Source organism: Lutjanus erythropterus, chromosome 5, assembly GCF_056507025.1.
Source record: "Lutjanus erythropterus isolate fLutEry1 chromosome 5, fLutEry1.hap2, whole genome shotgun sequence".
NCBI classification, from domain to species: Eukaryota; Metazoa; Chordata; class Actinopteri; order Lutjaniformes; family Lutjanidae; genus Lutjanus; species Lutjanus erythropterus.
The window spans coordinates 27,057,224-27,078,920 of NC_139321.1; the positions used below are offsets into that span (position 1 = coordinate 27,057,224).

Sequence of the window (21,697 nt, forward strand, 5' to 3'; positions counted from 1 at the left end):
GTCCAGGAAGCATATTTCAGGAAACCCCTTTTTTTTTTTTTGAGAATAATGAAATGTAGAGGAGGAGGGAAAAAAACGTGGGAAAAAATGTTTCAGCTTGACACATTTTGCTGTCACCCACTGTCTGGTGAAGAGGTATATCAAACGGCATATTCAGGTTTCCAAGTTGGTTCCATTAAAGTCGTAATATTATTCTTTGTCAGGCGTACAGCAGTTTGAATTAACAGGGAGAAAATATGAGGGGAAAAGAATGCAGATGCTGTTTCAACACACTCTTAGAAACAAGAGTCCTAGAAAGGTTTGTCTTTGCTTGAGCGTTCTTAACACTCAGATGGTAAACAAAGTGTATCCTCCTCCATCCATCTCTTCAGAATTAAAGACTGCATGGGAATCTGTCATTCACGCAGTTCATTTCTCTTCTTTATTTTATTGTTTTATGAGGTCTTTAAAATGTAAGTGCTCCTTTTTCTCCCTTCTCTCCCATTAGAGCACACAGCTGTGAGGCAATTCGGTGGGAAAAAAAAGAATCAGGTTACCATGTGTTGAACTGTTTAAGCGCTAAGCAGTGGGTTTGATGAATTACAAGTCAGTTAGTCCATTTTGCTGACGGAATGCAAATTTATTTATGACCCTGAGACTGGGAGAAAATGAAATCATCATATATTTCCAAACACTCACGCAGTGTTTTAGATTAGGGGAATCTATTTGGGATGGAAACACATTCTATGAATAAATTGTTTGAATTCCCTTTCGACCCAACTCATGGAGCACCACGCTCAAACATTGCCCGGGCTTCTTTCGACAATCACGCTCTTGAACCTTCAAAGAATCTGCACGAGAGAAAATCTTAATTTAAGTACAACAGGACACTGTCTCTTCCTCCAGTCAGGAGAGTTGTACTTTGAATCAAACGCACCAAATCAACTTTAATTTTTAGAGTGTCTGCTTTTGATTTATAGTCATGGAATAAAATGCAGCCCATTTCATATGATTTGGTGGTTATCCCATTTTACATTTTCATCAAATCACATTCTCGGGCCATATCTGTAAAATTGAGAAATCGTCAGAGCTGAAGTGGTGGGATATTGGAAGTTCAGCTTCATCAGCAGTCTGTGCTGCTGAAATGAGAGACCTTCAGTGGGCTCCTTCAACCCCCCCCCCACCTCCACCCCTCCCCTTAACTTTCTTCCTCTCTGTTTTTTAAACTCTCCATCTCTCACTTTCATTTCTTCACTCAGCTGCACAAGATGTGGGGAGATCACACCAAGGCTATTTTATCTCCACTTGTGTGACATAATTTAATTAAACAAATCCCAGATATGCATAGCATTTCCAGATCATAACATTTTTTACGAGTGCATTGAGAGCTATGATACAATAACCTGGAGCAAAAGTCTGTGTATTACTAATGTGGTGATGATGACGGCTTTTATAGTACTTACAGATAACATGTGCTTTAACATCTGTATCGTCAATCATGAGCAGGCCCACATGGAGTCTGCACGGTAACAAGTAGAGATGCAGCTTGTAAAACTTATAATGTTAACACCTTTTTTATTGATGTATTTATTTGTATATGCTGAGGTAATTGTTGGGAGATGAATATTAATGGTTTTGCTCATTATTTTTTGGTCCCTCTGCTTCACATTGGACCTTGTATTTCTGTAGCTGTGTGTCCAACATTTTATGCTGGTTCACTTTTCCAACAATTTCCAACATTTTGTTTTGAATTTTTCTTTTGAACTCTCAACTTCAAATGTTCTACTAAAATCTACTAAATAAATCTTTCAGCCCTGCTTGAGGTACTTTGATCTTGTTTTAATGTATTGTCTGTTTAATTTTCTTTAAAAAGATTTTATGTTAATTTAAATGAAGACTGTGTGGGGGCCTGCTCTTGAGTGAGTCACATATACTCACCACTGACATAAATATAGATGGCACACCGCTACTTCCTCCCACGGTAAAAAAAAAATAATAATTTGATACACATCCCAGACACGAGTGTGGTCATCTTGCACTTGGGACATCATTTGAAGCCAGATTTTAGTGACCAGCGTTGGACCCACACTTTTGAGCTCCCGCCCAAACAGCCGACTGACTGAATCGTGCACAAAACTCAGCTGTCAATCATCTGAAAACAACTTTTTAGTAAATTAAATAACTAATTAAAACCAAAATGATCAAAAGAATGAGCACTTAAACACACATCAGCATGATAAGAACGACTTAAAATGACAGAGGGCGTTTATGATCTATACTGCTGCCAGCCACCGGGGGGGGGCAATCAAGATATTTTGGTTTCACTTTTGCAGAGCTGTCATGTTGTCCATATATATCAATGACATATATTAGAAATGGGCAGGATTACGGCTCAACAAAAGCAAAGTGTTAATAGATAGCATATGGTTTAAACAAAAACATCAAAGTACACGTAAAAAAAAAAACATTTTCCCAGATCCATCATTTTAGGTAGTTCTTATCACACTGATGTTTGTTCAAGTGTTAACTTTTCTGATCAGTTTGATTTTAATTAGTTATTTGATAATATTAAAAAAATTGGGTTTCATGCCATAATTGACAGCTGAGCTCTGCTCCAGATGATGTCACCAGTGCAAAATGGCAACACTAGTATGTATATATAGCGTGTATATACAGTATATGCTAGTATATGGAAGTGGGTTTCCTACCCATTACAATTTTTAATAGAGTGTGGAGGACCCACTGGAGATGTTGTTGAGATGATGTTTAAGTAATACCTAGCTTCCATCATTACAGGGCTTTCTTAAGCCCATAATTAATTTTTGTAACCCCATATCAATAACATTTAATTAAATTGATACACTATTGATCATCATACAGTCAGCTTGCATGGTAATTAATGGCTAAAATGCTGCACCATGCAAATCTGAACCTCAATTTCATTCTCATTGGACTGCATCCTCATAAGTGGTTTGCAATGTAATATGCAATCCGCTGATGGCTTATTAAGATCTTTACAGTCATTTAATCTGAGACTGTGGTCAATTATATCTCTCTGGAGTAGCATTGCAGTTTAATTTGATATAAACAAAACAATAGGCTGTGAAGCTGTGGTCATGATGGAAGTTGATACACCCACTGTCTCTCTCTCTCCACAAGTCTCTGCTGGAATGCAGACAGTCGGAGGCTGCACTGCATCCTCCTCAAGGGACCTTCTGTGTTGTTTGTAAACAATAAATAATATTAATTTCATGCTGGACACCTTTGTTGGATCGATGCTTATCGACCGGGTGAATCAGTTGTCTTTATAGGTTGCATGTCGCGAGGGTAATTGCACAGTTTATGGAAGAACTCAGGAACACAAACACTGTAACAATCTGTAACATACAAATGAGCCTCATGTTTTCTTAATACTTATCGGTCACTGAGTCCAGCCTCTTTGTATCTTAGCCTGTGTAAATAATTCAGGATGATACAAGAGAAATGTCTGGGTTCTGTCTTGGTTTTGTGATTGATTGCAAGAGAGCAAGCTGCTTCAAGTCTCGGGATATTGTAACTCAAGCCAATGACGGAGAGAAAATTAATTACAACACCACAAATCGATGAACAACTGAATGTGTCAACTCCCCAAAGAGCTGTGATTGTTCATTGTATGGTCTGACTGGGGAAACAAAAGGGAGGGGTGGGGCATGATGCGGGACCCTCAAGGAATCAGTGGGAGAAAAGGTTATGGGAGAAGTTGTGCCCTGCTTTGACTCAGCAAACACATCACAGCAAGAAAACACACTCGAATAATTCCTTTAAAAACAGCTGAAGCTAAACTCCCTCCCTGTGAGAGGATAATATAACTGACTGTGCATTTATATATATATACACATTCTCAGATCCTCATTTGAAATGCATGTAGCTTGGCTGCTTTTTTCAGGCTCATACTGTGACTGGAAGAGACCAGCTTGCACTGCCTGATAGGACACAGAGCAGATTAGTAGAATGAGAGAGATCATTACGAGCAACCTCACAAGTGACCAAGGCTGAGTCATTCTCTTGTATTTAGCTGCTGTGTGCGTATGCCTTGCTTACCACTTCACATCCACAGAGCCCATTAGGATTTGATCGTAAACTACATGGCTATGGGGCTGCGCGTGTCTGCATGTATAGGTGTGTGCACTGATGGACTTGCTGGCGATTGCCCCCCACTCCCACATGATGCCACCAGGTTCGAAAAAAAGCAGCAAATGTGACCTCTTGGATTCCTTTATGGTAGAAAAAAACATGACAAATGCACTCTAGATTGGACAGATGTGACAACGTGATAAAGTCGTCTAGGGTGCTCTTCCAGTAGAGGAAAATGTGTGAAAGTTCCCTTTAGGGTGCCCTTCCTGTGGCCAAAGTGCCCTCCGGAGTGCCCGTCAGGTGGATAAAATGTGATCCCTCTAGACTGCCTTTCCAGTGGGCAAAACTTGAAAGTGCATCACAACTTTTGCTATGCTGGTGCCTTCTGTATTCTTTCTGACCCTGCCCCCTCAGACACCCTGAGTCCGCCACTGTGAGCGTGCAAGTGTTCTTGCTGTCATTGTGACTGTGACTTTGACCTTTTGCGGAGGGATGCTGGATGGAGAGAGAGGGCTTAATGAGTTTGTATAATAGCCGAGCTCTATCTGAGGAAACATCCATCTACATGAGCCCCATAATTAGCTGGTAAGACAGTGGTCCAGTTCTGTGCTTCCACTTATTATTCTGCTGACTACTATGTGGGAGTGGAGAAATGGATAAACAAAGACACAACCCCCCCCCCCCCCCCTCTCTGAAGCGTATTAATAATCTGCTGTCGATTCTGGCAGCGTTGTAAAAGGCATGGCTGAACAGTCTGAAAATCACTCCAGCGAACCCCCCCCCCCCCCCCCCCCGAAAATGAGGAGAAGCTATCTACAACATAAGTCACATCCTGGGTCTGAGTTTGCTGACAGGTGTACACCCTCATGGGAGCGCTAATCCTCATGCTTCTTCATCTGTGTGTGTCCATCACTGGTTGTATACCGCAGAAAACCCCAAGACAAAGCAGCAGAGGCATATTTAACTGAAACTCAATGACATGCAGATGTGATCTGTGTGAATTTGTATGCAAAGCACCGATCTGATTCCTATCATACAGGACTGAATGTCATATCCATCATTTTCATGTAAGGCAGAAGATATGAAAAGCACACTCGCAAGGATTCGGATGAAATAATTTCCATTCTGTCCGTGCGTTCCCAATATGTGGTTAGTTATGCTTATTCAAGATATGTAAATGTTTGCCTAAGAAAAAGGATATAACAGCAGGGAGGGCGCGCTGAGGACGCTCCATTCCCAGCCAGCACGCAGGATCCGCTCCAGGTTTTGCTGCTCCGCTCATCGCAGCGTATGTATACCTTCCCCGACCGACTCTCAACACTCCAGCATTGCTGTGCAAGCAGATGTTCCTCCTTCTCCGGTGCCAATTCTTACGATTTTCGCATCTTGGAGCAGGTATTCTTTCGCGGGGAAGGCTGCAAAGTGAAAAACAACAGAAACCGGCTCCCTCCCCCTCGGCTCAGTGACAGAGAGGGAGACTTCTGAGCGGATAGCGGCTTTCTTTTTTTTTTTTTTGTAAGGAGAAATACACAGTACAGTCGGCGGAGGAGAGCAAAGGAAGCAGTTCATTTACCACACCTGTGATGCGTTGTTCTGAGCAACGAAGACGCACGACCGGGATACTGATGGCCACGGTACGGCGGGAGGAGGATATGTGTTGAGGAAAAAAAAAAAAGGACTTGGGCGTTGTGAAAAAAAGTGCTACAGAGGACACTATCCGGGACCTTAAAAAGCCCAGTGTGCCAGTGTTTCTCCTCTGCTCCCTGCCTTTTTTGAAACTTAGGTGATAAAAAAAAAACCACACGAAGATGCCCTTACTTCTGGGCCCCTTTGTCCGCTGTAGGTTCAGCGCTACGCTCCTTGTGCTCTGGCTCGTCCTCGCTGGCTTCACCTGCACTGGTGAGTTTATTTCTCTATGCATAACGTGGGCTTTCGGTTAATTAAGCTGTTAAATGTTTGCACCCTGGAAAGCACACCCACAAAGGCTGCACATGTCAAGTTGTTTCCTGTCTTTTTTTGTTTGTTTTTTTTTTAATGCCGAAATGCAGCCACGCTTGACAGAGCACGTTGTTGGCAGTCGTTATTGTTCTAGCACTCATCAATTAGCTTGTACCTTCAAGGTTACATATGTTGCCTCAGACGTGCCTACCAAGGTTAAAACCGGAAATAAATGGCAATTATTATCGTTCAGTTTTTATACATTTCATTTAAGCAGCCTGAGGCATGTGTTTTGTCCCCACTGTCGTGACTGTAAGGGAAGTTGGGGGCTACACCTGCTCGAAAAAAAACAAACTGCACTTTAAGACACGTTTTCCAGCACTGACACTCATCAATTAGCCTGCACCTTCAAGCCTACACATGAGGGAGTGAGTCGCTTCAAACGTGTTTACCAAGGTTAAAACTTAACTGTCATTGTCCAGCTGTAATATATTTGATTTGTGCAGTCTGTAGATGTGTTTTATTCCCTTTATCGTGACTGTAAAGGAAGTTGCAGGCTACACCTGCTTGAAAAACCTGCACTTTAAGAGATGTTTTAACAGATGGGCCCGTGAACAATAAAATGCAGTGCTCTCCTTTCACACTGTCACATAAACAACCTTCATTGCATTTTGCCCTAGTCTAATTCCAATATGAGAGGAATATTATCACCTCGCTAATCATTTTGTTATTAAATCTCTGAGATATGTGGCTACAGAGCAGACCGGGCAAACCGTATATATTCAGACTGAGGCTGTATTCATCCATCTCAGACAGGAGCATTCTCAACTCCTCGTTTCTGTCCGACCAGGACTCATTCCTGCTGCATTTGCAGAATGGTGACAGCTTTACGGAGTTGGTAGACGACCTACTCGCACTGATGAGTTACATTTTATGATGTAGTCTCTTGGCCAGACACTCCCGATTGCATGCAAATGTGCTTTGATGTACAAAACAATCACCAAACAGTGAGGGGGTGAGTTGAATTACTCAGACTGGGGATAAGTTTCCATCGGCTGCTGCAAATAAGCCATTTATAAGATGCAGTGCTGCAGCCAATGATTATTTTCACTGATCGATTAATCTGCAGAATATTTTCACAATTCATCGATAAAACCTTGGCCATCACAATTTCCCAGAGCCCAAAGCAAAGTTTAAAAACTCAGACTTTTGACATTTGAAAAACATGGCCAATATTGATAAAACATCTTTTAAAAATAAGTTCATGTAACCTGAACTAAATCTAACTCACATCACCATTAGAACAAAAACAAAGAACAGTTCTGACTCTTCAGATGTTCAGTTTGTTTTTCTAGTAAAGTTTATCAAAAAACTCAACAAACATACTTTTGCTTCTATAGAGCATTTGCCTGAGATTTCAAAGTAAATGCTTTGATCTGTCAAGTCAGATATTATTATAACTGATATTTATCAGCTAATATACATGGATACAGATATAGACCCATATAGCTGGACAGGCCAGTATCGGCACATAATTTATTGGCCCTGATATTTATTGTGCGTCCATAACATTTTTGCATGAAAAATTACTTTAATAATGAATCTGTTCTGGAAATAGTTAAAAACTAATTTTCTTTCCATTGACTTATTTATTAATGAATTGCAGCTCTAGTAAGATGGCCTAAGATAAAGTTTCAGATTTCCTCTGTATTCAATGAGATATTTAATTTAAAAATGCAAATGCCCTCATAATAATAGCATTTAACAATGATATTTAATATCATATTTAATATTTTTTTTATTACAATTTAGCGAAACAAACAGAGTGCTGGCCTTTGACCCTTAAGGTCATTGTGGTGCCCAGTCATGCTGGTGAAATCAGATTTTATCAATGGAATCAACTGCCCCGTAGCCCTTTAGAGGTGTACAAAAACATCAATACACTTGAGTATTGGGATATTATGTTTTGTGATACTGTATAGATCCCAAAAAACACTGTATTGTTAAATGTGAAAATTTGTTACAGTGGTTCACTTTTTTTTTGTTTTGTTTTAAACCCTGACCGCTAGAAGTGTTATCTATATTCTCTCTTCTGCTTGCATGAAAGGTACATTTTTTAAACTCATATTTTATGCATACGGTGATGTCTTCTTTATACTATGACAGGTTTCCTAACATTAGATTAAAAAATAGCAATATATCATCTTGCTTACAATATCCCAGTATATTGAATTAGAACCCCTGTATTGTTATATGTATCAAATCACCAGATTCTTGCCAATAGAAAGCCCTAGCGCATGACATTTGAATATTTATGACAATCTAACATAACAGACAGAGTGCTGGCCATTGACCCTTAAGGTTATTGTGGTGCACAGTCAGGCCAGTCAAATCAGATTTCATCAATGCAGTCAATTGCCCCATTGGCCTATAATGCACCATTTCACAGTTCAGCCTTTTGATATTTAAAAGAAAAAAAACACTTAGCTCATTCTCCCTGATGGTAAATATCACCCTCTCAATGCCACACAGCTGGAAACTGCTGGTGAGCATTCAGAGCAGGAAAATTTCACAGATCATTTGCTTGGCACTTGTTTCCCAACTGTTAACCTTGCTTTGGACAGAAGGCAAACATGTTAAAGTTGGTGTAATTGTGTCTCTTGCTTCAGGACACTGAGATGATGAATTAAGAGGGCTTTTCTCTTGCATTAATTAGTGTATAATTATGAATATATTAGGATTAAATAAACAGTCATGCTCCAGGGACGTCATATATCAAGCTAAGTAAGTAGCAGTGCGGTGGTATTTACAAGTCGTTTCGTGATGCATGTTGAAACTGATATATTTTGATGGGGTTGCTGGTGGTTCAGTGGTTAGGTGCTGTTGCCTCAAAGCAAGAAATTCCTTGGTGCCTCAGTTCTGTGTGGAGGTTGCGTGTTCCTCCCTTCATTATTTCAATTTTAAGACTCCCATAGGTACGATACTGTTTTTTTTCTATGTCCGCTCTGCAATAAACTTGAGCTCTGTCCAGGGTGGTTCCCTGCCTTTTCACTCGATGCACGCTGGGATAGACTTCCAGCCCTTTTGTGACCCCGAATAGCAATGAGCCAGTTCATAAAATAGATGAATACAGGGATAAAGGCAAAATCTATTTTATTCTTTTGAATCCCATTTCTAGGCAGACCCCTCTCTCTGTTTCAGCCTGTCACTCTCCATCACATATTAGATCACTACAAGCATCCTTATAAGCTCCCATCACAGCTTACAGGCTACATTTTATAGGACAGAGTGAGTTCCAGAAATGGATCGGAAAGGTAATTTGGTAGCCAATTCTTTCTACATCAGGGCTGGGACAGTCTCGGCACAGATCAGTCGAGCTATCCTCTGTAGAGAGAGGCAAGGTGCTGACTCGGCATTCGTCTGTATCAAAAGCCGACTTGTCTTTTTTGCGGGGAAACATAACTCAGTCAGTAATAAAGGTAGGCCTGTCAATCTAGATTTGAGCTAGTCGAGCACTTTTCCCTTTCACTGTGTTGTGAGTGATCTGATGGGCCGGACAGAGGGGGTAGGTACGCTTTCAGCCTCAGGAACAAAGAACTGTACTGCTTTGCCTGTGTGTGCACACCACTTGATGTTTTCAGTATGCGAAACGTGTGTGTGTGTTTGTGTGTGTGAGAGAGAAGGAGGGTGCTTCCACAAGGATTTGCATACATGCATTTTTGCTGTGTGTTAGTTGTTATGTCTGCAGATTATTCCAGCTCCTGTTGCTTCTGTTGTCTCCGATTCATTTAAACTTTGCTGTTAGTCTGTTGCCCGTTGTTAGTCCCTTGTTACTTCCTGTAGAAAAGGCCATCAAAACCCAGCTATCCATGCAGAGAGAATAAAAATCCTGGATTTTTCTTTGTTTTTCTCTCTGCCCAATGAGAGCGTTGCCAAGCAATTGTTGTCTGGTTCAGCGAGGGAGCATGGGATTTGGGATCAGGCACCTTCCTACTTGTGTGAACAACCACCTCAGAGCAATTTCCACGGGGTGTAACCCTTGTGATGATGCAAGGAGATGGCTATTAAATGACAACAAGCAGAAATCTATTGCATAATACACTAATTTGCGAGGACCCTTTTCTTAGTACAGTTGATATAAGGCATTTTTTTGCCAGACGTCTTCTCATCATTCTAATGTGAATCATCCCAGAGTTGTCTTTCTCGCAGCCAGTTTTGTCTCTCCTCATTGACTCACTAAAGAATGCGATAAGGAGAGCGAAAGCTGAAATTAACATAATTTATTGGGGGAAATTGCCTTCAGGTCAAAGGAATTTAAAACCACTTCGTTTCTGTCCCATAGCTAATGCATGGCAAATGATCGCCATGTATTTGCAGGGATATGGTCTTTTACAGGGAAGCGATAATTTACTACCAGAAAGAGTTTTTGTTCCCTCTAGTCATGGGAGATGAATTCAAATGACACAGACAAACGGCAAGACTTGTGCACTGGGGGAGGGAAATATTATATAAAATTATTTATTTTCTCAACTGCTGATACTCACCCAGTAAATTAGCATGATAGACAAATGCAGAATATATCATGCAAGGAGGCAATTGCACTTTAGAGGGGAAAAAAATAGGGAAAAACATTAAAATAATTTCACTCCTCAGGAGTACAAATTTGAATTGGACAACCAACATCACAATGAAAAAGAGAATTAGAATTGCTTATTTACAGAGTAGAGCTGATCAAATGTATTGCATTTTTAAAATTAATTTTCAATCATGTTAATTTGTTTGACAGAAAGACTACAAACGAATTGAATGAATCCTTCTGTGCCAAGTCTTCCAAAATGTAATTTCTTCAGTCGGAGTTTCTGTGATTAATGGAGGCAGAGATAATAGTTCAGCATAAATGAATAAAAGGTAAACAGTGCATGTCAACACAGGTCAGCTTTAAACAATGGTGGAGCACGCTCCATTTGGTGACAAATGCCCAGGCACCTTATCTTTCAGAAGGCTATGTCCCTGCGCTTATCATTTGCAAATGGCAATCTTGAGGAGGAAAGGAAGGACACAGGCATTGCCGAGGACACATGGAGGATGAACCTTGCAGAGGGGAGGAGTTGGGTGTTATTTTCTGCAGTCTGTGCAGAGGCCCTGCGAAGGCACTACATCTCTGTCAAACTCTGCCCTTTTGTTTCAATTACCCCATTTCTATGATTCAGGTGTATGTGAGAGCGCTTAGGGGTGGAAGTTGGGCTGTTTCCCTCCTGAAATGCAGTGCAACGTAGTCGCTATCTGTGCTTTTTCTATCTAGGTAGCATAAAATTGACCTTTCACCCCTGATGTGGGATGAGATTACCCTATGGTTCAATGGGAACCTGGACCATAATTCATTGAAGACCACAGTATCTGACATTGTATCAGCAGTTGGGAGATTGCCCCTAGTCCCTACTGTTGTGTTTCTGTAGCTGCCAACCATCCCGTGCCAGCACTCAGCCTCATATATCCAAGGGCCACCAATGAGAAGTCGGGATGAGCTTGTTGAGCTGAGCGCTGAGTCTGTTCCTGGAGGGTCTAATCGAATGTTCTTTCTCCTGGGTCATCTCCCTCTCTCCCTCTCATACACTCTTATGGAGAGAAAAACATGCAATACTGACCTTGAACCTTGGATGCCACTGTGTTCTCATCCTGGGAAAAAAATCACCTCAGCAAAGAACACAGGGCCTTTTCAAAGTTGTGGTTGATGGTCAGGAAGTCCGTCACAATGAAAGATACTAACACTGCCAAAAGGCGATCTGCTGTAGTTTCTCTTGGCCATGATTTTACTTCCTATTGTTGGTCAGGAAATGGTGTAATGTTTCGGTTTTTGCTAGCTACAGCTGGGCAACATTCACATTTGAACCGATTCTGTTACCTAGCCTAAACTTTTTAGGTTCTTTACTCCATTTGTAATAACAAAAATGTAATTTCATTTGTAAAAAATATGTCAAATATGTCTCAATTTCAGTGTTGTCATTTATTTAAGACATTTTGTTATTTATAATATTTTAAAGATTGTGTAAAGGAAAAGGGATTTTTTTTTTCATTTAAACACATTACACATGTTGAACAATAGTTGCTGAAAACGCGTAAAATCACTGAGGATTATGTAGTACTGAATCGTGGAATGAGATGGGTATACTATTGTTCACAGTTCTGTGTTCAGGATTTTTTGGGTGGACCTCAAACATGACTTGATGACATGCTGGAGCCATGGTCCCCCAACACTATATAAGCCCCGCGAACTGACACCATCCCCCCTCTCAGTAAGGAGGGTGAGCCAGTCCAAATCAGGTCAGCAGTTCACTTCAGCTCACTTGCCCAAGTGTGCTGCAGCTGCTCGGCGGTACTTGGTTTCCAGGATAATCATGATACACTCCTCAGTTTTTAGATTTAGTCATTTGTGTTTGGTTAGATGTATTGCCATTTTTAGCTTTGTATTTCACCTTACAAATATTGCGGTGAGTATGGTCTGTGACAGCTTTCGGCTTGCTATTGGCCTGACTCTCTGTGACTTGGACAAGCTGTGGTGTCCAACGTTGCTCTCTCTCTTTCTCTCTATACTCCAGTTACACTCTCACCTAAACCTAGATTAGCTCTCAGGTACCAAAATTTGGCACAATTGGATAATTGTGAATCGGAACTCAATTCATAATAGCATAATTTGGTTGGTAGTCTTAAAAGTGAACAAATGAGTCCAGTACTCAAAACTAGCGCTAGCCTTAGATGCAGTGTTTGTGTGAAAAAAGATATTTTTTTGGTAATGTTTGTTTTTACTACACATGATGTGCTGTCTGGCTGCTCACTTTGTACAGTGAGAATAGTGGTGTGTTAGTAGATGTTTCCAGGTCCTTCCTGCTCTCCAAGTGATCAATACTCTTCTCCAAATGGTTAATTGGCCATCAGTCACTGTCAGAGGAAGCGCTTAGAAACCCAGAGGTGTCTTGGTGCAGCTCATAATAAGAGAGTGTCCAGTCCTCTGGGTCCTCTTCTGGCCTTTACTTCAGGCCAGGTGGTGGCTGGGGAAAGCAGATCTGAATGCAATATGGAGAGCCATAGATTAATAGTTCCTTAGTAAGGCCACCAGGGAGCGATGTGAAAGCCACTTCCACTTCATCATACGGTGGACTGGATGGAAAGTCTGCAGAGCATACAGTGGGAAAAAAACTTTGAAACGATGTGAAGGTCATTTGACGTGAACTGGCATTTTGGAGATCTTATCAAATTGATATCATTGTGTAAAATCCTTATTTTTTTGTTAGTTAATCACACATTTAAACATTTTCTTGTTATATTAAGGAGATCTGATCTCATTTGAATTTTCACAAGGCTATTTTTCAGAAGCCTGTACTCAAAAGTTATGAGATAATGGCACTTTTGCCTGCTACTTCAACCTTGAAGAGAAAACACACCTCCAACCGAATGTATGGTTCATTGTTATGCTTAGCCCTATTTAGCATGGCATGTAAAAGACATAATTAGAAATCACCTAAGGCTACACAGACAGCCCTGCTGGCGCTTGATTGGCAAGGGTATCTGAGCGAGGTCTAGCTCAGCCTGAGCCAGAATTTGTCATCTTGAAGTGATTTTGTTGACAAGACAGGAGGCACAGTGACCTTTCCTAATTATGTGTATGTGTCCAGGCACTGATGCCTTAGGCAAGCAATTCAACTGAGTCAACAGAGCAGTGACTCTCAGAGCACATTTAAGCCCAGACAGCATGTTGTGTGATGTAAGGTTAGAATATGCTGGCTTTAGCAGCAAGCTTGTTAATAATTCAGTATTGATACAACATTACTAATGTCACTTGTGTCACCTTTTGCTTTATAGATATGTAAAGAAACAAACAGAAGGTCAGGTCAAGTACTGTCTTTTGTTGCTCTCATCTTCCATTTGTACCTGAAATCATCACCGAAAGTCATTCTGATGTACGGTACGCCAAGTTGATTCCCACAAAACATGAACCATTTATCATCCACCCTAAATGTGTAGCAGTGAGAGAATAGCCTCTCTGATCTATGTAGGTCCCTGTGTTATTGTTTTTCCCAAACAAACCATTTCCCGATGTGAAATGAGGTCTGAACATTACTGATTCAAAGCTTAAAGCTAAGCAGCAGATTTTCTTGCCAAGGCCATCAGGAACACTAGGCTCACAGAAAACACATTCAAGTCCTCACTCCAATAGAATTAATCATGACAACACAGCTACCATTGAGGCTATACACTCCATTTTTTTTTACAGCACACCTTGTACTTGATCATGGCTTCTATGGATCTAAATGTCCACTGACAATGCATTCGTGTTAAATCAAAGTGTGTTTTCATACCTGCAGTTTCTTGTCACCAGTGCTTGAATTTCAAAAGATGAGCACAGTTCTGCTCCTGCATTGTTTTTGCTAATTACCCACTGCCTTACAGTCCTGTGTTTTACAGGCAGAATTAATATTGAAGGTTTAGATATATTAGAGAAATGGACTCTTATGATTGGGCAGTTACAGGGAGAACAATGCTGATTTCAGTCTTAAAATGTTATAGGGCATTTTGGCCTATTATAGGGCTTTTCCACTGACACTTTTTTGCCGTGCCAAGTCAAACCATGCCGCACTGATTTGCATTTCCATTACCTCTTACAATGCGCCAAGCTCTGGTCAGTCGTCGTCCAAGATGGACCATCTCCAGAGTGGGACCAAAGTGTGGGCTGCAGTGACGTCTTTTTGACTTGTTGACTATGGCCAGCCATAGACAATTCTGTCTATGCAACCAACCCATGGTGCCTCCCTCCTCCTCCTCCTCCTCCTCCTCCTCCTCAAACAAGCGTGTGTTGCAACACTCAACTCATGTCTGTGAAGCAGAGCAGAGAGTTAGAGGTTTTTAAAAGTCTGTGTTCAGCTTTCAGTGCTTTTGTAGCTTCTAACTGAATCAATGTGTTTTTAAATTTATTTTCCTCACTGCACTGCACTGAATTGTTTGTACTGTACGTGTTTCTGCCCTACTTTATGTTTTGTTTTTGCTTTCAGCTGTGTAGAGATCATATTAAGTTGCTGCTGATGAAAACATTACACCATAACCTCAAAAAGAATAAGCTCAAAGTTGTAATCGTTTAGATGCCATGCTGTCACAAATGGTAAATCTGAACCGTAAGAAAACTAAGAGGTTGGTGAAAGAAGGCCCAACAATGACTGCCTGGATAATCCAGAGCCATTTAAAGCAGCTTTTTTTTAATTAAAACACTATACAACCCACAAACATGTTAACTTCTCTTGTTTCAGTGGACTATATTTGCTCAAGTATTGGACAACTGTAAGCACTATTTACTGTATAATTAGATACCCATATTGGATTTGTTCAATTAAATGTTGGCAGGCAACTAGAACAAATATGTGCCATTGTCTTGAAGGGAACATCTTGCTATAATCCACTTTAAAAACTGACAGTGGTGAATGTTTAATCAAGCCTACGGGAGTAACTTGTGAACCAACTGTTAAAATTAAAAAATTGTTGAAATTAAACACTGCTCTGTGAATTGCTTATATGCCCAGTTTTTTTTCAGTGGCTACAATACCTGTGATTATTTGAAGCTGGAGCAATTCAGCAATGTTTTCTGATATATCAACAAACCAAACAAATAAGATCTCACTCGTATATAATAAAAATAATCAACCAGACAATTGAGATGAAACCTCAGCTAGCTCAGGCAGTCCACTCAAGTAAACAAGAAAACAAACAGGACAGCTCTAAGCACTGATTTTGTAGCATATTTGTTCATGTACAATGAGTGTTACTGTAATTTCTTCCCTCTGTGAGTTCAATCTTAAACACATCTAAGAGTGTCGAGAGCAGATGGAGTTTGCACAGTTGTCATGGAGATGGCTCAGTTGTCGTGAGGTGACCTAAGTATGGAATTTCTGTCACATTATAACAGTTGGTCTTATTTGGGTGGGTGATTGCAACCTTGTCTCTATGTCTCTCCAGAGCGGTTTTTGTCACTAGATGCGAATACTGAGTATTTTTCTGAGCGTAACATACATGCTTGTAGCTGTCGGCATACAGGCTGATCTTGTGCTGATTGTAGACACAAACCATTGCTCATTAGGAAAGGCGCTTGCATGTTAAGGCAAACTTTGTGTCTCGTTTATTTTCAATTAAACAGCTCCAGTCATGTACGCAGTATGTTGATATACCTTTCATTAGTGTACAACAGGTCTTGGGTTAAGTCCGCTGGGTGCAGTCAATTGACAGATATGAACTGACATTGGCATGAAAATTTGGTGTGGGTGGATAGAAGATATATCGCAGTTCTTGTTAGTGTTCAAGCCCCCTCTGTCAAAAAGACAGTATGATGTCACCATACTGCAGTGCTTCCACTCTGGCCTAACAGATGCTACTTTAGCTTAATTGGACACTGAATCATGTGTATTTGCTGGCGTTCTGTTTATAGACTTGAAAGTGCTTTTACAGATTATTGATTGTAATTTTGCTGTTGCGTCTTTTGGGAGTTGGCACTGTTCAACGCGTTCAGTGGAAACAACAAAGCTCTGTTCAGTTTGGTCATTTTAATTAATTTGCCTAACATGCAGTTGGGGCGGGCAGACATCTGGTGACCAATAAACAAGAATATAAGGAGTTATTTGCTCCAATGTGGTCGTCATTTAATGAATGTGAGTTGGTGTTCAATTTCAAGCAGTGATTGAATGGATGCTGGCCTCTGACCGAGCTCAGCTCATGCGATATTGTTAACAGCTCCTCTAATGACTTCATCCATCCTTTATTTCTGAGTCACTGTTGCAAATTTCTACTCCCAATTCAGAACATCCCATCATTCATAAGCCAAAGACACTATAGAGGATTATTCATCTCAATTATTCCAGATTTGACATTCTAATTGGAGCTGAGAAGTCAATTGGGATGTACCAGGTATAGGCTCGCTGAATTTTTTTTTTTGTTACATTCAAGGGCTTGTGAATCTGGTTTTAATATCTGGATAAACTAATCGGACATTTCTGATGTAGGGCTAGGCGATATAGCTGATTTAATAGCTGAACTTTTATCAGAATAAAATGTTTAATTTCAGCTGATATGGATAGATTTTAATGACCTTTTGGTAATAAAGACCAGGAGAAGGAAAAGGTTGGATTGAGCCACTTTGTTTTCTGTTTTTTGTTTCAATTTTATCACCTTACTTTGTGTTTAACCACTTAATTGAACAACATGTATGCTAACTGTTTGGGTGTTTGTGTTTATCAAGGGATATGATAGGCTGTTTGTGAGCCAGAGGATATTTGTCCTTTCACAGGGGTTTTCATTTAATGCATTTAAGTTAAACTACAGTGTTTTCCACGACACGTCAGTCTGGATGTTGGCCATGTTGGAGGTACTGAGCATAAAACAGTGCATCCAAACTTGCAACTGTTCCTGATTATTTGTTGCCTTTAAGTGGGGTCAAGTACCATGTTCAAGAGAAGAGAAGAGTACGTATTCCCCCTCTTGTAGTATTCACAACCTCGTGAGTGGAAATTTTCTGAAAGCTCTTTATTCGAGTTATTTCCCATGGGTTCTATTTAAAGGCAGCAGTTTGTTGCTCAAAATGGTAAATTCTGGTCAACCAAATATAAGTTTGTGACAATAACAAGCTAGCTTATCAATTTACTTCATTAATAAATTGGTTGAAGTGGGATGTTTTAATTGATAATATATTCATGACAGATCAGCATTTTAATCCAAATAGTCCAAAATGTAAAGATCAGTTGATCACCTACCTTGGCTTTCACAATGCACGTCATTGATGAGCTGATACTGTGTCTCTCTCACCATCCACACACCATCTGTTTGCAGGCCTCCAACCATTTAAGGTCGTCAGTTGTGTGTGGGCTTGGAAAAAAAAACAAGGCAGTTCAATATGTTGGCTAAGAAATACAGGGCAGAATTGTTCGGTAGTCATTCTAAGACGAAAGAGCCAGCTTGTACCACCTATTAACCTTAGCTCTCAGAATGTCATGCACTTTCCTGCTGACCAGCTTCCACAAGTTTTCCTGAATGTTTCTGTGGTTTAAACACCCTTGGCTTGAATATTCAGAAGGTAATCCATTCTGTTTTTTACATCCCAGCACCTACAAAATTTCCATGCGTTTGAGTTACTGGCTAAATTGTGACATATGTGCACACCCCATTGAACATTTTGTTAAACAGTTTTCTTATTGCTATTGAGCAAGTGTCTATTGCTGATACATATCACTATTGTTTTATTGCAGAGGCCTATTCTAATGTTTGCAGTATGTCCAGGCGGACATCTTCATAAGCGTTGAACAAGTGCTGTGGGGTGTGGGGATCACAGATTTATCCCAAGAGCGGTCACAAATGTCGCCAAAAGTCTCTCTGCACTTGATCTGATGATGTTGTTTTAAATCATGAATACTGAGCAGCATTGTAAGTCACTTTAGATAACACTGTCTGCCAAATGGTGTAAATGTAATTGTGATGACAATAGCCAATGGAGTTTAGAGTGAGCTAGAGCAAACTGTGTCTAGCCATTTTCCTCTATAGCTGTTTTGATCAGTGTCAAGATATGAAATCTGTACTCTTTGATGTTAGTGACATCCCAGGAGTCAGCAGGATACTGTAGTTTCCCATTTTATCACATGCAGCTACTACATCAGACTGTCCTTGCTCATAAAAAAATGAATGCAAGGACATATGTAAGTGACAGACAGTTTGGATTTCAGAGTTACCATTTCAATGGTCTTCTCCCGTGTCCTCAGTTGTACTGTAATGAAACGGGAAAATATCAGCCTTGTCCTGTATAGTTAGAAACTATGACATAGTCAAACCAAAGCACTAACTCCATCAGACAGACGCTCTTTAACACAATTGTAGACCTCAAGAAACACCAGATGTTGACTTTTTTGTTGCCAATTATCAGACTTGAGAATTACTATAACAATGTATTCTCTTCTGTTGATTTAATCTCCTTGTCTGGGCTGTTATCATCATTTCATTTGAGTCCCAGATTGGCTCTCGCAGAGATTTTTGGTTGCATGCTTCTCTGGTCCCGTCTTTGTGGCACCAGGGGGCTCCACTGGGCTGGACTGGTGTGGCACAGCGTGGGGAGGGAGGACAGGGTCCCCTTAATCTCTACAAGACATGACAACTTTATAAAGGCACATTAATCCACAACGAACAGGCTCTCTCTGGAGGGTTTGGGGGCGTTTTTATTTGAGTGGGAAGCAATGTCCGACTTACATCGGGGCTGCACCCTCCTGAGGGTCTGAGGAAGGTGATCCCTCTTCTTCTTTCTATATTAGTGTCTAATTAGCAACCATAAGAGGGAAATTAACGAGTAACAAAGCTAGAGGAAATGGTTAAAGAGGGAGAGGAGAAAGGGAGTGTTTTTCCGCTTCACTTTGTTATTTAGGTTGATATGAACAGGCCAGCCTTGTACCACCCCTCTCCTCCCATCTTTTCTGTTGCTGGGCCTCGCTTAATTTACCTCCAGAGCCTAACCTCCATTTACTGCTTTATTTTTCTCATATGAACACATCCACATAAACAGAACACCTACTCTAACCTGTAATTAACAAACATTACTGTATATGAGCATGATTTGTTGCATAAACTGTACTCAGCATTCATTTACATATTAAAAGCTCTGTAATAGTTTTGTGCTTTTAATGTCCATGTTTAACCCACATCTGTGCTCTTTATATTTCACTGATACTTGAATTGTCAGAGTTGGGAAGCAACTCGGCACAAATGCTACAGTAGAGTTTTCAAGTATTTTTACTTTACCAGATTTATTTCTCTAACAACCTTTTACTCCCAACATCTGTACTTTCTACCCCTCATATTTTCAAAACAGGCTTATTACTTTAGTTTTAATATGAGGGGAATGATTTTTAGTTTTTTTTAATTTTGCATCATTGCGCTTGCCTTCCAAGAAAAGATGATTCCTTGGTGTGTCCATCTGTGCATATCACACACACAACAGATATAACACAATATAACAAAAATGACATAACAAGATGAAAACGACATAAAAGATCTGAACATAAAGCATAAGTAACAGGTCAAAATAGACAGAGGGAGACTTGACCATGGAGAAAAGATAAAGTTCAGTTAGCTTGTCACTGAAACAGTCAGTAGAAATGAGGGCTACTTTTTACTTGCATACTTTGGTAAAAGTAGAAGTACTGATTCAACTTCTTTACTCAAGTAAAGGTGAAAAAGTACACAAGTATCTGTACCTCTAGATGAGTATAAAATGTGAGTACTTTTGCCCACCTTTGGTAAATGTACACACTATGTCTTACTGTGTGTACTAATGTGTACAAAGTTACCTCCTGCTCGTCACTAAAGAAAAAGATGTTAATATGTGTTAGACTCTGTCTGCCTCTGAGTAACCTTTTCCATTGTTGCTGCTGTTCCTCGGTTTAAATCTCAAGTGTTATGAATCATCTTATTTTCTATCTTTCACAAGTAGAACCAGACGTGAGACCACGTCCCTGAATCACCCCTCGTAATGTGTGTTGGAAGTGTCACTGTGAGAATTGGACAGTTCATACTTCGCTATTTAAAATCATATTTCTGGTTTTTAAATTGCCTGACTGAAAACTTGGACAGATTGGTTTCAGGCTGAATCATCACAAAGCCAAATGCAATTTGGCTTATTTTCTAATTTCTTGCTCTGCAACATACACTGCATATGGCTTTCCTCTGCCATTTTCAGCAAAGTAATGATTAAATAATAACTTTTGAGGTCGATTCAGATTGTTGTTGAAAGTGTCATTGTTAAACTTTTTTCCAAAGATATGTTTTTAATTTAGTATTTTATATTTTTTCCTTGTCCTGCAGAAACATTACACTGTAAAATCCTAAGCTTTTACACACAAAAGCAGAGTAATCATTTTAAGAAGATAATTTGCTACGCAAAAAATCTTTTATCTTGGTGCTCTCTGCTACAGAAGTCTTCAAGTCCCTGTCCTGATTTTAAAAAGAGGATTTGTCCCACTCGTGTTCTTAGGATGAAGATAAAATGTGAAACAAACCAGTCCCATGTACAAAAAAGGACTTCCTTAGTTGGATAACATTTCTAAGATCTCACAAATGTGCTTTTCTCTTTTTGCCTCAGCAGCCTTCAGCCTTCCTTTTATCAAGCTTGTCTTACCTTTCAGATTCCATTATATTAATAAACCACATACCTTAGCTCCCCTCACTCTTTACAGGAGGCTGAGGAGCTGACAGAAGATAATTTGAAAATACGATTTTTGTCTACTCTTCCATGACAGCTTCATCCCTGTGAAACTACAACGAGACTTTAAATAGTTAGTAAAAAAAAAAAAAACATGCTCAGCATTGAGCTAAGTAGCACACTTTGGTCGAGATTAATGTGCAGATTTTTTGCCAACATAAACTTGAGCATTATCTGTGCTCATCGTCCGTAACAGGCTGCCATTTTGTGTTAAGCCAGCTCTGATGTGTTGAGTCTCCACAGCCTGGTGGAAATTGCCAGCACCTAAAGCAAACAGCAGGGCCCGAGGTCCCACAAGTGTGAAGCAGCCAAGTAAACCCATTAACTGCCTATAGAGTGGTTTGTGGTGTTGTCTCCACACAGCGTTATCCGCAAATGAACCACAAGCTGATTTATTGT

General features: G+C 40.2%; 1 protein-coding gene across 4 annotated transcripts in view; it reads left to right on the forward strand.

Moving 5' to 3' along the window:
- Window positions 1-5,436: 5,436 nt before the first annotated feature.
- unc5a (unc-5 netrin receptor A) overlaps window positions 5,437-21,697 on the forward strand; it is a 195,439-nt gene continuing 179,178 nt past the window's right edge. For all 4 annotated transcript variants that reach the window (XM_084719449.1, XM_084719451.1, XM_084719452.1 and 1 more), the window contains exon 1: window positions 5,437-5,991. In XM_084719449.1, coding sequence (XP_084575575.1) covers window positions 5,901-5,991 — 91 coding nt within the window. In that variant the 5' untranslated portion in view covers window positions 5,437-5,900. The remainder of the gene's footprint in view (window positions 5,992-21,697) is intronic.